Here is a 14,927-nt window from a genome sequence, read left to right on the forward strand (position 1 = left end):
ATATATAAAAAAACTTTTTTCCCCTCAGTTTAGGCCGATACGTATTCTTCTACATATTTTTGTTAAAAAAAATCACAATTAGAGATTATTGATTGGTTTGCGCAAAAGTTATAGCGTTTACAAAATAGGGGATAGTTTTGCAGCATTTTTTTTTTTTTTTTACTAGTAATGGCAGCGATCAGTGATTTTTATTGTGACTGCGACATTATGGCGAACACATCGGACATTTTTGACACATTTTTGGGACCATTGTCATTTATATAGCAATCAGTGCTATTTAAGTGCACTGATTCCTGTGTAAATGACACTGGCAGTGAAGGAGTTAACCACTAGGGTGCGAGGAGGGGTTATGTGAGACGTTATGTGTTTTTTTTATTGTAGGGGGCGTGGCCTGGCATGTAACATCACTGATCGTCTTTCCCTATAACAGGTAACAGATGATCGGTGACAGCCACAGTAGGAAGCACGGGGAGAGGTTTGTTTACACAGACCTTTCCTCGTTCTTCAGCTCTGTGACCCGATCACGGGACACCAGCGGCGATCGGGTCCCGCGGCCATGGTAATGGAGCTCGGCTCGCGACCCACGTCTGGGCACTTAAAGAGTCACATACAGGTACGTGATTGTGCCCAGCTGTGCCATTCTGCCAACATATATGTGCAGGAGGCGGTCTTTAAGTGGTTAACAGAGATCGAATATACATATTTATTACATATATATATTAGGTCTCATTTGATGCCAGCGTTGAGTTCTTTGGGAGGTCTTTTGAGCTGCAGGCAGTCCCAGTTTTTTGTTGTTGTCTTTTTTTTCTGGGTCTGTTAGCCTTTTTTTCTCTCTTGCCCACCCTTCTGTTGGACAACTTTTGAATGACTCAACAGTCTAATGCAGCATACACATGATCTGAATTTCTGACAACAAATGTTCGATGTGAGCTTGTTGTCGGAAATTCCGACCGTTTGTAGGCTCCATTGGACATTTTCAGTCGGATTTTCTGACAATAAAAATTTGAGAGCTGAATCTCAAATTTTCCGACAACAAAATCTATTGTCGTAAATTTCGAGCGTGTGTAGTCAATTCCTACGCACAAAATTCCACGCATGCTCTGAATCAATTATGAGACGGAAACACTTGATCTGGTAAAACTAGCGTTCAAAATGGAGATAGCACATTCGTCACGCTGCAAAGTTTTTAATCTTTTAATGCAGTACACTCTCTTCTTCTTTATAATACTAGAATAATGAAGTTGTTTTGCTGCTGATATTCACACTGAGTTCTGACAAACTGATTTCTTTATTTCTCGTGATCTCCTGAATAATCTTTTTTTTTTTTTTGTTGCCAGATCTACATAATGTTTTTGTTTTTATTTTTTCATTGTGATCTACTTTTTTTTTTGGTCAAGATCTCCTGATTTTTTTTTTATAGTGATCGCCATAATATTTTTTCTCGTTTTGATCATACATGCGTGTTACGCTTTATATACACTTTGCATGCGTGAAACTTCTGCCCGCCCTGACCTTCTTTCTAGTATATTCCCCGCCCCCTCTCTTTCGGCACAGTGGGAGAGCACATGGCAAAGAAAGAGCAAGTACATGCAGAGGAGAGCAGCAATGAGGGGGACGACGAAAAGCCCGGAGCCACAAACATCCTGATCCAGGAGATTTAAGGCCTCAATTATGTCCTTTTAGAGATGGTGGAGATGGTGGACATCTTGAAGAGGGTCGACTATGATGGAAAATATGGACCGTACAGAAACCCACGTGTGAGAAATGCCAAGATCATGGCTAAAGTTGTGAAAAGTCTGCAAAATAATTTTGGGGTATGGCAATTCAAGGATCAACTGAGAAAACGATGGTCAGACCTCAAATTGAGGGAGTCAGATCAGTACAGAAGAATCTAGAGAGTGCTGCAAAAAAGTATTTTGTTGTGTGTTTGTATTATTATTCTTACGTTCGTGCTGTTCCATGTGCTTTTCTTTACTAATACAATGTTTTTGGCAGATGCAGGTTAACTACATTTGTTTATGCCTATTTGTCTTAAAAGAAGTTTGTTGTCTAGATGGCTTTGTAACTAGAATGAAATGCAAACTTGATTCAGTGTAAGGAGAGGACGCTCAAAAGCTGTTTACACATCTGGATGCAGGAGCACTAGTGTGGGACACCAGAACACCCTTTTTAGGGTGTACCACACAGGTGCTCCAGTGAATATTAGGGGTGTCTCCATGTGTGAAACTTGCACAAAACAGGTAAGTATTCTAGCTTTAGAAAGGAATAAAAATAATGTCTTCAGCTTGAAACTCTGCCAAAACAGACAATTGTATGTCACTTCCAAGCAATGTTTCATATTCCTAATTCTGTCCTCAAATATCTGTGTGCTAAGTATACCTATTTTTTAATTCACATAGGGGAGAAAAGACTCGGGACATCAGAGGACACCAGGGACCCCCAACCTCAAAGAGAAGGGGAAATCACCACACCACAACCTCAGGATGTGGAGGAAGGAGAGGTTTATGAAGTGGGTGAAATAGTGACCACAACAGGTGAGTGTCTGAGACCACAGCTTCAGGTAATAGATGTATGCCCTCATATTTATAATACATGGTGTGTTTTTTTTTTTTTTAGGTGATGTGGATGTTGTGGAGAAAGAATCTAATTTCACCAGTGCAAGTGCTCATGTCGGGGAGATCATGATGTGCAATCGTGATTTAGAACTGATAAAGGAAAACATCAATGATGTTCAAAGAACAATGAAGAACATCAATGATGTTTTAGGCAGAATCTAAAACACACAAAAATTGTACCGTTTTGTTGTGTAAATGTTTCTTTTAAATCAAGTTTTAAAGTATTTTAAAAGCCAAATTTTGAATATTCACACAATGGGGATTATTTACTAAAGGAAAATTCACTTTGCACTGCAAGTGTACTTGGAAGTAAAGTCCCTGTAGATCCGGGGGGGACATGCAAGGAAAATAAAAAACAGCATTTTAGCTTGCACATAATTGGATGGTAAAATCAGCAAAGCTTCCACTCATTTCAAATTTACCCCTTAGATTTACCGTGACTGCACTTCCAAGTGTACTTTAAGTGCACTTTCAAGTGCACTTGCAGTGCAAAGTGAATTCGCCTTTTGTAAATAACCCCTAATGTGTCAACATGTGTTATCTGCCATCACAGGATATCAATGTACGCGTATCCATTGATCCCCCATGATGGGAGCTAGCACATGTTGACATTAGGCATGGGATCAGGAGGGAAATCCACATTTTGCCCCCCCCAATTTGTGTGCATCTTCAAAATTTTACTTTTACAGGGGTGACATCACCCCATCTGATGACGGCAATATCAACACAGTTTGGACATACTAATGTCTGATATTGCCTTCACTTTATCAAAGTTGAACTTCCTGAGTTGTGCATGTTTTATGGTTTTAAACATGCCTGTTTAACCCAAAAAAGGCTATTTGTACTGTCAAACCTAAAAATGTTATACAACAAATATGTTGGTTTGTTCAAAACCCCTTTTCTAATGCACATGTGAATGTGCTTTGAGTAAAATGTTATATACTCAACAATGTGTGCCGTCTTCTTTCAATGCTCAATACCAGTTTTTGGAGTAAGTTCGTGTTTACGGTGACAATGGGGGTTATTTACTAAAGGCAACTCCACTTTACACTACAAGTGCACTTTCAGTGCCGTTTCAAGTGCACTTGCAGTGCACTTGTAGTGCACTTGTAGTGCAAAGTAGATTTGCCTTTAGTAAATAACTCCCACAGTGCTCTAAAATTTGCCACAATCAGGCCATTTTCGGGACTCAAAACAATTAATAATTCATGGTGCTGAAAAGAATGTGTTTTTTTTTAGCATTAATGCATTACATACATTAAAATAAAAACAAGGTGTGTGTGTGTAGCAGACCCACAACATAATAGTTAGCTGAAGAAGAGATTATCACCTCATGTATCAAATAAATTATGTTTGCACTATTGAAGAAAATGGCCAAAAAGAAAAGCCCATTGGAGAACCTAGGAGACAGCTAAAAGAAACACAAGCAGTAAATCAAATGAAATATTATTTTAGTTTAAGCAAAAAATTTATTTTAAAAATGTTTCTCACATATTTGCTGAGATATCAATGGCCCGCCTACCCGCAAAGTATTCCAGATATTTTTGAGTGACTTCGCAGTCGCTTTGAGGGGGCAAGGCAGGATGGCCAGCTTCAAGCACCATCAGGGTTAACTGATCTGGCAATCCTGTCTCAGGTCCAACTGAGGCCACATAGTTCGAAGCATTTCTCCTTAGAAAGTTGTGCATAATGCAGCATGCAAATACGATATGGTTTATTTTGTATTCCGCCATGTGAATTGGCGTCAGGAATAGGCAGAATCGGCTGGCCATTATGCCGAAAGCATTCTCCACCACACTTCTGGCTCTAGCCAGCCGGTAGTTAAAAACCCTCTGGTCCGGGGTGAAGGTCCTCATGGGGAATGGCCGCATCAGGTGTTCACCAAGCCCAAATGCTTCATCAGCAACAAAGACAAACGGATGACCAGCCACGTTGTCTTCTGCAGGTGGCAATCCCAAGCCACCACTCTGGAGCCATCTGTAGAACTCGGTCTGACTCCACCATCCGACATCCGGCCATTCTTCCCCATGTCCACATAGAGAAACTCGTATGTCGCCGACACCACCGCCAACATCACAATGCTATTAAACCTCTTATAGCTGTAATAGTATGACCCAGAGTTGGGGGCTGGCATGATGTGGACGTCTTTCCCATAAATTACCCCTCTGCAGTTGGAAAAGTCCCACCGCTGGGCAAAGTGGGATGCCACAGTCTGCCATTCCTGTGGCATTGAAGGAAACTGTGGAGTGAAACAAGAAGAAAAATTAGTACTTTTATTAGACACAAACATTCTTGGCCAAAATCAGTATAACATTTATTTTAAGGAGCATTTAAAGACAAAAGTAAAAGGTCCACTTTTCAGATTCCTCACCCCCTCTATGGCCCATTTAAAAAATTTAGGGGGGGTAGATGTTTTGGACAGGTAACCCTCTCCACTTCATTGAGAGCTGAATGCATACATAATGTGTGTTACTTTGGCCAGCCCCTTCTTACTTACACTATTGGCAGCCCAAGGGACAGGTAGGAAGTGTCATAATACAAAAATATGAATACACACTGTACAAATTGAAGCACAATTTTACATTCTGCAATAACCTATCAAGTTAATAGGAGACCTAAACTTGAAACAGTACCATTTGAAAGTATTCAGGCGGGCCCTTGCACTACATGCTTTGGTGAATTCATCCATAAATATGAACACAAAAGAGGTAGGTGTAGTGTGTATGGGTTTGGCAAAGTCAGCAGATAGAGGTTTGGTATCGTTTGACTTAGCAGTTGGGGGGGGAGGGAGGGTTCCAAATGAGTTTGGGACCCCCAAAAAAAGCCTCTTGCCTGAATTTAAGGACAAAAATTATATTTGTACACATTTTAGGGGGTGTTTAGGGTAAAGGAGCTGACAAAATACTTTGTTAAGTGACTAGGATAGGTGTGTATGGGCCCAGGATAGCATGCTGGGGAGGTTAGTGAAGGCAAATATGCATGAAGGACAAAAAAGGAACTTTAAAAACTTCCAGCATGCATGAGGACAAAGGGGACATTCACAGCATATTACAGTCATGGTAATTATGGAATAATGAAAAAAATACAATACATTAGCAAACATTAAATAAATAGAATGTGATGTTAAAGGAGAAAACTTACCCTAATATAGTCCTTCTGCAGGACCTGAATGATGGCAGAACAGGTCTCTGGAATAATGATTCCCAGAGCCTGGGGGGAGATGCCTGTTGAGAACTTGATGTCCTGCAGACTTCTTCCCATCGCCAAGTATCGCAAGGTGGCGACCAGCCTCTGCTCATGAAAGATGGCTTGCTACATGCATCTTTCCTGCTTCGTAATATAGGGGGACAGCAAAGCCAACAAATGGTGAAAAACAGGGTCCGTCATCCAGAGATAATTCCTGAAATCATCAGGATTATTCTCACGGATCTCCCGCAACAAAGGCAGGTGTGAGAATTGGTCATGCTGGAGTAACCAATTCTTCGTCCATGAACTCCTCCCCGCCCTGTTCATGGACTGGGCTTGGGTCAAAATAAGAACCCCAACACCAATCCCCCGCATAGCACGAACTCTACGATGAGTACGTACCTGCAACATGGCTAGAAAACGGTTTGATGGTCAGAACGAACTAACAGAATGCAGAAGAGCGACCTGAAAATCAGAAACAAGTGGACAAGAACGCACTGAAAAACAGATACGAACTATAAAAGAATACACTTAAAAACAGATACAAAGCCACAAACACAAACTGAAGAGCAGTAATGATCTGAAAAGCACGAGGCTGAAAACCACGAATCATCTCTCAGCAAACTTCTACTAACACGAGATAAACAGGAGATTAGCAGAAGGGGCCCAAAGGGTTGCGCACTGGCTATTGAACTTCCTTTTACTAGTCTCGTCGTACGTGTTGTATGTCAGCACGTTCTTGCCGATCAGAATTTCCAAAAACATTTATGCGACCGTGTGTATGTAAGACAAGTTTCAGCCAACATATGTCGGAAATAAATCCACAGTTTGATTGTCGGAAATTCCAACCTTTTGTACGCAGTATAAGAATTCCTGTGTCCTTCAATTAATGAGAAAGAAAATAGAATTTTTGAACACACTTTAAATTCCTCTATCTCCTATTGGGGGACACAGGCCCCCCCCTATTTTAGATTTGCCCTCCGTACTACTTTGCTACCAAACTGAGGCAAAAAGATTGTGGCAAGTTTACTGTGCTAGACAACTGTTTTTTTTTTTTTTTTTTTGCCAGTGTCCATTTTTTGTTGTTGATAGTGTAAGAATTTTTGTTTCACTCAATTTAAACAAATCCTATTTTTGCTTTATTTAAACAGTGTTCTGAAATTAGAATACACTACATTTAAAGGTAATCCAGCGATAGAAAGGAGCTTTCCTGAGATATTTTTTTGTAGAAATTCTAGTATCTAACATGGTTTCAATTTATTGTTAGATTATACCATTCTGTAAATCATCATGGTTTCTAAGACTGTAGGAAAATACTTTTATGTCACTCCAAAGTTTTTCTATCCATTTTATAATCTGAGGGACAATGGCTTCTGGGTTTGTCCTGATAGTTTCAACTACACAATAAAATAAAGTATAAAGTGTATCACAGTGCTTGTATTATGATGTGTGCAGCGCATAAAAAGCCCATGAATGTGTATGCTGGACACAGGTAATATAAAAACACATACGTTGCAACTCACATAAAGCATCAACCTTGTTGCAGTTCAGCACAAAAATACATGGAGAAAATGCCTGAAGAGGAGAAGGCATATCCCAAAGAGCCTTTGTACATGCAGACAGTCACTGTGTGCATTTGTCTAGAATGGTGTTATTTTTGTACATTTGCATACAGATAATGCAAAACTTTATAGGGCATACATTTCATTGAACATGGGGGATCATTGAGGTGAGTTGCCACTGGCAACTTTTATTTCTCTGTTCAACTAATCTTTTTTGGAATAGTTGTTCTTTAAACTCTGTTGAACATATTGCACATATGGCATATAACTGATATTTTACAACGTGCACATTAAATTTAAACGCTTGATCATTCTATCCACACAGGCTGGCTTCATGAACTTGGAAAGCGACTTGAAGTACCCTACATCAATAATTCTGTTGGTGGACCCTCTATTCGTAGTGCTTATATAGCATCCCTCTACTTTACCCTCAGCAGCTTGACCAGCGTGGGTTTTGGTAATGTCTGTGCAAATACAGATGCTGAGAAGATCTTTTCCATCTGCACTATGTTAATAGGAGGTAAGACTTGCCCAGGCTGTAGTCTCAATATTTTCAAAATTAACACTGCTTAGGTATTGTGTGCCCCAGCTACTTAATTCTGGGGTGCCAATCAACACCCCTGCTAGCCAACTAATGCATAGCTCCTAAAGCTTAACTCTGATGTAAACCTTTATTTATTGGTTAGAGTGGAGAAGGGTTAGATCTTTTGTCATGCTTTAGTTGCTATCCAAGGCTTTATTGGAGAAATTTGCCCTATACAGAAAGTAAGGGAAAATCTGAATCTAGGACAGCAATAAAAAGCTGATAAGGGTTCTAGCCTCCACCTACTCTACTAAAAAATGTCTAAAAAGTGCTGTCCTTGTTGAATTTTGTATATTACTTCCTGTTTTAGTGACAACATTGTAACCATAACTTGAAGTGAGAGGAACATTATCTCTACTCTATACAGAACTAGTTTTGACTGGAGATACATCATAAGGGCATGGTATCTGCTCTGATCAACAGGAGATCTGAAAGCATATCTCTTGTTGAACCAGAGCCAAAAGAGACACATCAGTTTTTGACACCTGTGTTCATTTAGTTTGTGTCCGGCAGACGTGGGCAGGCCTGTGAAAAGGATTTAGTCCTTTTCTACTTTTTTTTCCGGACTTGGATGGACTCGGAAGTAGGCCACTGTAAACAGACACAAGTCCATTTACATTTGCCTGCCCATAGAGTTGCATGGAGCTTCTGATCAGGCCTGCCTGAAAAACTGACAGACGGCCCTGTTTGGAATGCCCATGTGACAAGGCCCTAACAATTACAGTATAGGTTACCATTAAATCAGTTTTCTACTTCATCTTTAGTATTGTCCAACTCTATCCTAAACCTCTTGATAATTTTTTAAGAAAACCGTTGTCCCATCTTGTGGAATACAGATTTAAATTCTTTATATGCTCTTCAAACAAGTTGACCAGTTCATGTTTTTACAGCTTGCTGGTATGTGGGAAGCTTAATGTATTATGTGTTTATTTCCCAAGTATTTATTAGTAAAACCGCTGAATTGATTTTGGTGTTATCTAAAAAACAGTGATATATTTTCTCTCATTCATTGGTGACTTTCATAGATTGAAAACGGCTTGTACTAAAGAATAAAGGCAGAAAGATTCACAGCTGCAGATAACTATAGGAAGCCATTCTTTGTTGTGCTTTTCACCTTACATCTCTTTACATCTTCATTTGGTTAACTTTAATTGCTTTACAAATTGGTCGATTTATCACTTTTGCTTTGTCCAAACACAACATGGTATAAACAGGGATACTAATACCTTTTATGTTTTGTTTTTTTTCCATACTGTTGCAGCTCTGATGCATGCTGTAGTTTTTGGTAATGTAACAGCCATAATTCAACGTATGTACTCCCGACGTTCCCTGTATCACACCCGCATGAAGGACCTCAAGGATTTTATCCGTGTTCATCGCCTTCCTCAACAGCTCAAACAGCGTACGTTGGAGTATTTTCAGACCACATGGTCTGTCAACAATGGTATTGATGCCAATGAGGTAAGAGGTCTTTAGGGATGAAACCATGATAAATTACATACAGTAATTATGGACAATTAAACAAAAAATTTTGCTATAGGTTATTTTTGTTTTAAACTAAAGCCCCATAAACACTATCTGCTTTTCTGCTGATTTTTGTCTTCAGATTTACAAAAAACGTGTAGTGCAAGGGCCTGCCTGATTGCATACAAATTGAAACTCCTGAGGTTTCACCTCATATTATATGGTTTTGGTAAATCTGAAGGAAAAAATCAGCAGAAAACCTGATAGTGTGTATGGAGCTTAAGATTCAGCCTTGTTGATATATAAAAGAGTATGTACACTGGTTTTGAACATGTTTCATTTATTACAGTCAGATGAAATGTTTTCTTTTTCTTAGCCATGTGATTATGAAGTTTACAGTTTGTTGTTGTCATTATTGTCTATGGACATGGATGAAAGTTATTCATCACAACAGTGTTCCAGGGCTTATATTTCAGCCATAACGTGGTGGAACAGAGTTCCACCACCTCTGGCGCCAGCCCCTTGATTGCCGCTCACTGTTACCTGGGGGCCTGATTCCTGTATCTACAAGTGACAACGCTACTCTCCTGGTGTGCACATAACCCTCCCTGTCCTGTGTATCCTCATAAAAGCAGAGGAGGGGGCAGGTAATGAGGTAGATGAGGTGTGATAATCAATCCAGGAGGTGGCGGTATGGCCAGAATTTCCTTTGACCACCTAGTGCTGTCTGCAAATTATGGGCTTTGGTGGACAGAAGAGGGTGGAGTGATCTGACATCACCCTCCTCCTGCTCAAGTTTGTATTGTGGCATCAGAATTAAAAGGCTAGCTTTTCACGCAGTAGAAGAGCTGGGAGCAAGCCCTATGCACAATAAGACTTTGCAGTATGTGACCTAGTGTACATCATTCAGCTGTTTCTTATAGAAAAAAATAACTAGCTAGGTGAAAATTTTTATTTTACAGGAGGCTGGGAGGGAATGGTTTCTACAGAGGGGGAGAACTGGGAGATTGACACTGGGCAATTACACAGTATCTGTGCCTTGTGAAGGGCAGTGTTTTACCAGCACATGAATGTTCACGTGTTCCGTGCATCCCTGTACTGGAAGTCCAATTGTTATCTATTCAGACAGAGGGGCTACATGGACACAACTGCTGCTCCCAGTGTGACATCAGTGCTGGTGTACAACCTCAGAACACATGTGCATCCCTATGTGGGCAAACATGGTCCTGCACAGGGCACAATTTGTCCCAAGGGAACAAGGCCTCGGGACTATGGGGTTTGATCTTTACAGGAGGTGAAGGGGGAATTGGGGCTGCTGAGTAGGATCTGAGCTGCGGAGGCTTGGGAAGAGGGGTTTGTACTGGATGGATGGGGCAACTATTGGCTGCATTCTGTACAGTGGTCTGAGCATCACTTACTCCGGACCCCTGGACTCTGCATCACTTACTCCTGACCCCTGCATTCTGTGAATTCTGCACTTTTGACCCCTGCATTCTCTGCGTTGTCCACTACGAATCCCTTTACACTGTGCCTTACTTTAAGAACCTCCCACTTATCCATTTGGGCACACCCACCTTTTGATGTGACATGCTTTGTCCTCATGGGGGTTGGAGTTGTGGTTGAGTTTAAAAGTTTGAGGCCATGTGGTGTTCCAACCTCTAATGCTAGCCATTCACCAGTCAAAAAAACGTTTTAGAAAAACGAACACACTGTCCTGAGAGCAAACAATATTGCCATCATGTAATGTATGAATTTCTAATGATAAATCGTTCAATGGACTTAAATTAATATTTTTTTCGTTTGTTTTTTGCTTTTCGGTCACATATGTGCAGTACCAACAGTTCCATTTTTAATGGGTGAGAAACACATTAACTTTTCAATTTATTGCCTGGTCTGCAGAATTTTTCCAAACTTTTCCCTCGATTTTTTGAGTCAAAAACGTCACAACCGATTTTCAATTTGTGCCCATTAACTGGTTGAAAAACAAACTGTCCAATTCACAGGTTTTCAAAAGATTTTTCGTCTAGTGTATGGACACCATCATTTAAATGGGGGTTAAAAAATAGGGAATTTCAATTTGTCACAACACAAATATATTAAAAAAAGATACAGCTTAATTTTTACATAAAAATATTTATAAAATCCACAACAATAGGTCACCAATTCTACAGTATTACAGAGGCAATGCACAACATGGTGAATAAAGAGAAGGCATGTGATTTCTTTGTGCAATAACATTGCACAGAGCAGATAAGTATAAAATCCTATTCATTTTTAGAAAAATATAGCCTTTAGAATCACTTTAAATTTGAACGAACCGACATCTGTCTTATCTTAAGAATTTTTTGTTCTGTCCATGCAATCATATCTACATGGCTCAGTCACATAGCATAGCCATGTCTGTCAGGACAGAAAACTTTACTTTTTTCTGCGGCAATTACAGGTCATGTTCCTCCATCAGCCTGTGACTGGTCAGTGAAAGAACAGTACGCCGACTAATCTGAGCTCTCATGTACAGGAATTGCAATTTAAATTCTTGCACTGCTTGCAACAACAATGTAATAAGGTATTTATGTATACATTACTGTGAGGTAGATTTACTAAAACTGGTGCACACAGAATCTGGTGCAGCTGTGCATAGTAACCAAATAATTTCTAGGTTTTAGGGTGGGTTCACAATGCTCTGACATGGAAGTCGGACGACTTCCGATCCGACTTTGCCCTATGACTTCATGTCCGACTTCCATGCGACTTCAATGAATGGGATCCAACTTTGCTCCAACCATACCAGGCCCTTTGATTCTAGCATGAATCTTGAGGGGGGAACCGCACGTCAAAATAAAAAATATAAAAAAAACAGCATCGGGTCCCCCCCAATACCATACCAGACCCTTTGGTCTGGTATGGATCTTAAGGAAAACCCCCACGCCAAAATAAAAAAAATTACATAGGGCCCCCCCATTCCATATCAGACCCTTATCCAAGCGTGCAGCCTGGCAGGTCAGGAAAGGGAGGTGGGGCAAGCAAGTGACCCTGCTCCCTCCTGAACCATACCAGGCCACATGCCTTCAACGTGGTGGGGGGTGCTTTGTCATACCTTATATAGCCATGGGGCGTGGCCATCTGGTCTTGTCATCTGGAGACCCAGCCCCCTTGTGGCGTTACTGCATGGGGCATGATGAAGCGGTGATATCACAAGGGGACGGGGATTCTCCAGATGAGATCACATGATGGCCACGCCCCATGGCTATAAAAAAATGGCACACACCAGAGCTAACACAACAGCAGGAGCTAGCATCTGGAGAAGACATCAGTAGAGGGAAAAGAACTGTCAGAAGAACCAGAGGAAGATGACAGGAAAGGGAGAGGAACTGGCAGAAGAACCAGAGAAAGAAGGCAGCGGAGGGAGAAGAACCGGTGTCCTGGAATTAGCTGTTGCAGAAAACCACACGCAATGCGCATGCATACTACATCATCTGTGTATGTGCAGTGCGTCATCGCTGACGTCAGGACACTGCATGTCAAATTCGTCAACCAGCGGCCATGTTGCTACTCCCCGCACTCGGTCATACTAAGCCTGCAGTCAGAAGGTGGCAGAGGACATCTTTTTACACCCATCCAAGTCTTGCATTTCACACTTATCTTTAGCACTAAACTGAGCTTAAATAGTGAAATACTGTATTTTCAAATCCGTCACACTCTTTTCATGTTGAATTTCAAAAGCATTAGTACTTAATGTGATTGTAGCCGTATTAGTGCAATTGTGACAGAGAAAATTGAGTACTGTCCGTGATACTTTTTTTATTTGCACTAACATACAATTTTTCAGGACAAGCTTTTAAGCAGAATGTAAAAAAAATAAAAATACCTTATACAAATCAATGGCAATAAAGATAACAGAAGAGTTAGCGAGATAAGACAGAGGGAGAGCTATGGAATGGAGGGGGGGGGGGTTGCTAGTCACAGAGGGGGTTGTAAAACTTTAGTATAATGAGTAAGGAAACCTATATCTAAAAGAATTAGCAAATCTGTCAGATCTGCAGGATCTCCGCTGCTTTTAAAATTCAACATGAAAATATTGTTGTGCACTATATAAGCTGAGTTTACTGCTAAAAACTGTTGGAATGCAAGACTTGGGTGGGTATAAAAAGATGTCTGCTGCTGCCTTCTGACTGCAGACTCAGAATGGCCGAGTGCAGAGTTCAATATTCTGCCCTGACAAAAGAATCATGCCGTGTACACACGACCGGACTTTCAGTTGGAATGAACTCTGACAGACTTTTCCACGGAGTTCCCCTGAAACAGATTTGCCTACACACGATCACACCAAGTCCGATCGTTTAATGTGATGATGTACGACAGGACTAGAAAAAGGAAGTTCAATAGCCAGTAGCCAATAGCTGCCCTTGCGTCGTTGTTGGTCAGTCGGACCTGCATACAGACGAGCGGTTTTCTCGATAGGAACTGGCTCCGGCGAAGTTCCGGTGGAAAGATTTAAAACATTTCTATTTCTAAAGTCCATCAGATTTTTCGACAGAAAAGGTCTGATGAAGCCCACACACAATCGAATTGTCCGGCTGATTTGTTCCGTCTGAACTTTGCTGTCGAAAAAGTCTGGTCGTGTGTACACGGCATCAGAGGTCGAAGACAGCAGAGGGAGAAGAACCGGAGCAAGAACCAGAGGAAGAAGGCATCAGTGAAGGGAGAAGAACTGGAGGAAGAAGATATCAACGGAGGGAGAAGAACCGGAGGGAGAACACATCACAGAAGAAAGAAGATGGGTTTGAGCTATGACGGGGGACATTCTTCATTTCTAATAAAGGACTTTGTCAAAAACCTGTATACTGTTTTTATTCATTTGTGATACTTTTTTTTGGATGAATGAGTAGGGGTACAATGTACCCTCTACTCATTCACATGAGGAGGCCAGGATCTGGGGCCCCCCTTATTGAAGGGGGCTTCCAGATTCCAATAAGCCCCTTGCCCACAGACCACCTCCCAGGGTTGTCAGAAAGAGGTTTTTGTCCCCAAAAACATGGGTACAAGGCACTTTGGGATGGGGGCATAGAGCCCCCCTGCCCCAAAGCACCCACTCCCCCATGTTGAGGCCATGTGGCCTAGCATGGTTTGGGAGGGGGGCACACTCACTCATTCCCTCCCTTTCCTGACCTGCCAAGCTGCGTGCTCGGATAAGGGTCTGATATGGATTTTAGGTGGGACTGCCGACTCGACTTACATTCAAATCAATGGGCTGAAATCATTACCATGTCGGATTAAAGTAGTGCAGGAACCACTGATTTATACACGTCATGCGAAATGTGCTCCCAAAGTCAGAGTGTATGTGGCACCAGTGTGAACCAGGCCTTATTGTCAAAGCTTAATTAAAAGAGAAGTATGTTGTTTCTTTTTAAGATTCACTTACCTAGGTGGATGCAGCATTGGCTTCTATACTGAGAACCGAGCGATCAAACATTGCCAATCACTTGGCTCTCACAGATCCTGGAGCAGAGAGCTGCA

At 41.2% G+C, this 14,927-nt stretch overlaps 1 protein-coding gene across 1 annotated transcript in view; it reads left to right on the plus strand.

Moving 5' to 3' along the window:
• The window catches only part of KCNH4 (potassium voltage-gated channel subfamily H member 4), a 591,120-nt gene that overhangs the window by 361,946 nt on the left and 214,247 nt on the right, over window positions 1-14,927 (plus strand). Inside the window, exons 8-9 of the mRNA XM_077459579.1 lie at window positions 7,689-7,883; window positions 9,208-9,407. Of these exons, the coding sequence (XP_077315705.1) occupies window positions 7,689-7,883; window positions 9,208-9,407 (395 nt within the window). The remainder of the gene's footprint in view (window positions 1-7,688; window positions 7,884-9,207; window positions 9,408-14,927) is intronic.

Source organism: Lithobates pipiens, unplaced genomic scaffold (genome assembly GCF_037356315.1).
Source record: "Lithobates pipiens isolate NorthernLeopardFrog02 unplaced genomic scaffold, aLitPip1_a1.2 Scaffold_28, whole genome shotgun sequence".
In the NCBI taxonomy this organism is placed as follows: domain Eukaryota; kingdom Metazoa; phylum Chordata; class Amphibia; order Anura; family Ranidae; genus Lithobates; species Lithobates pipiens.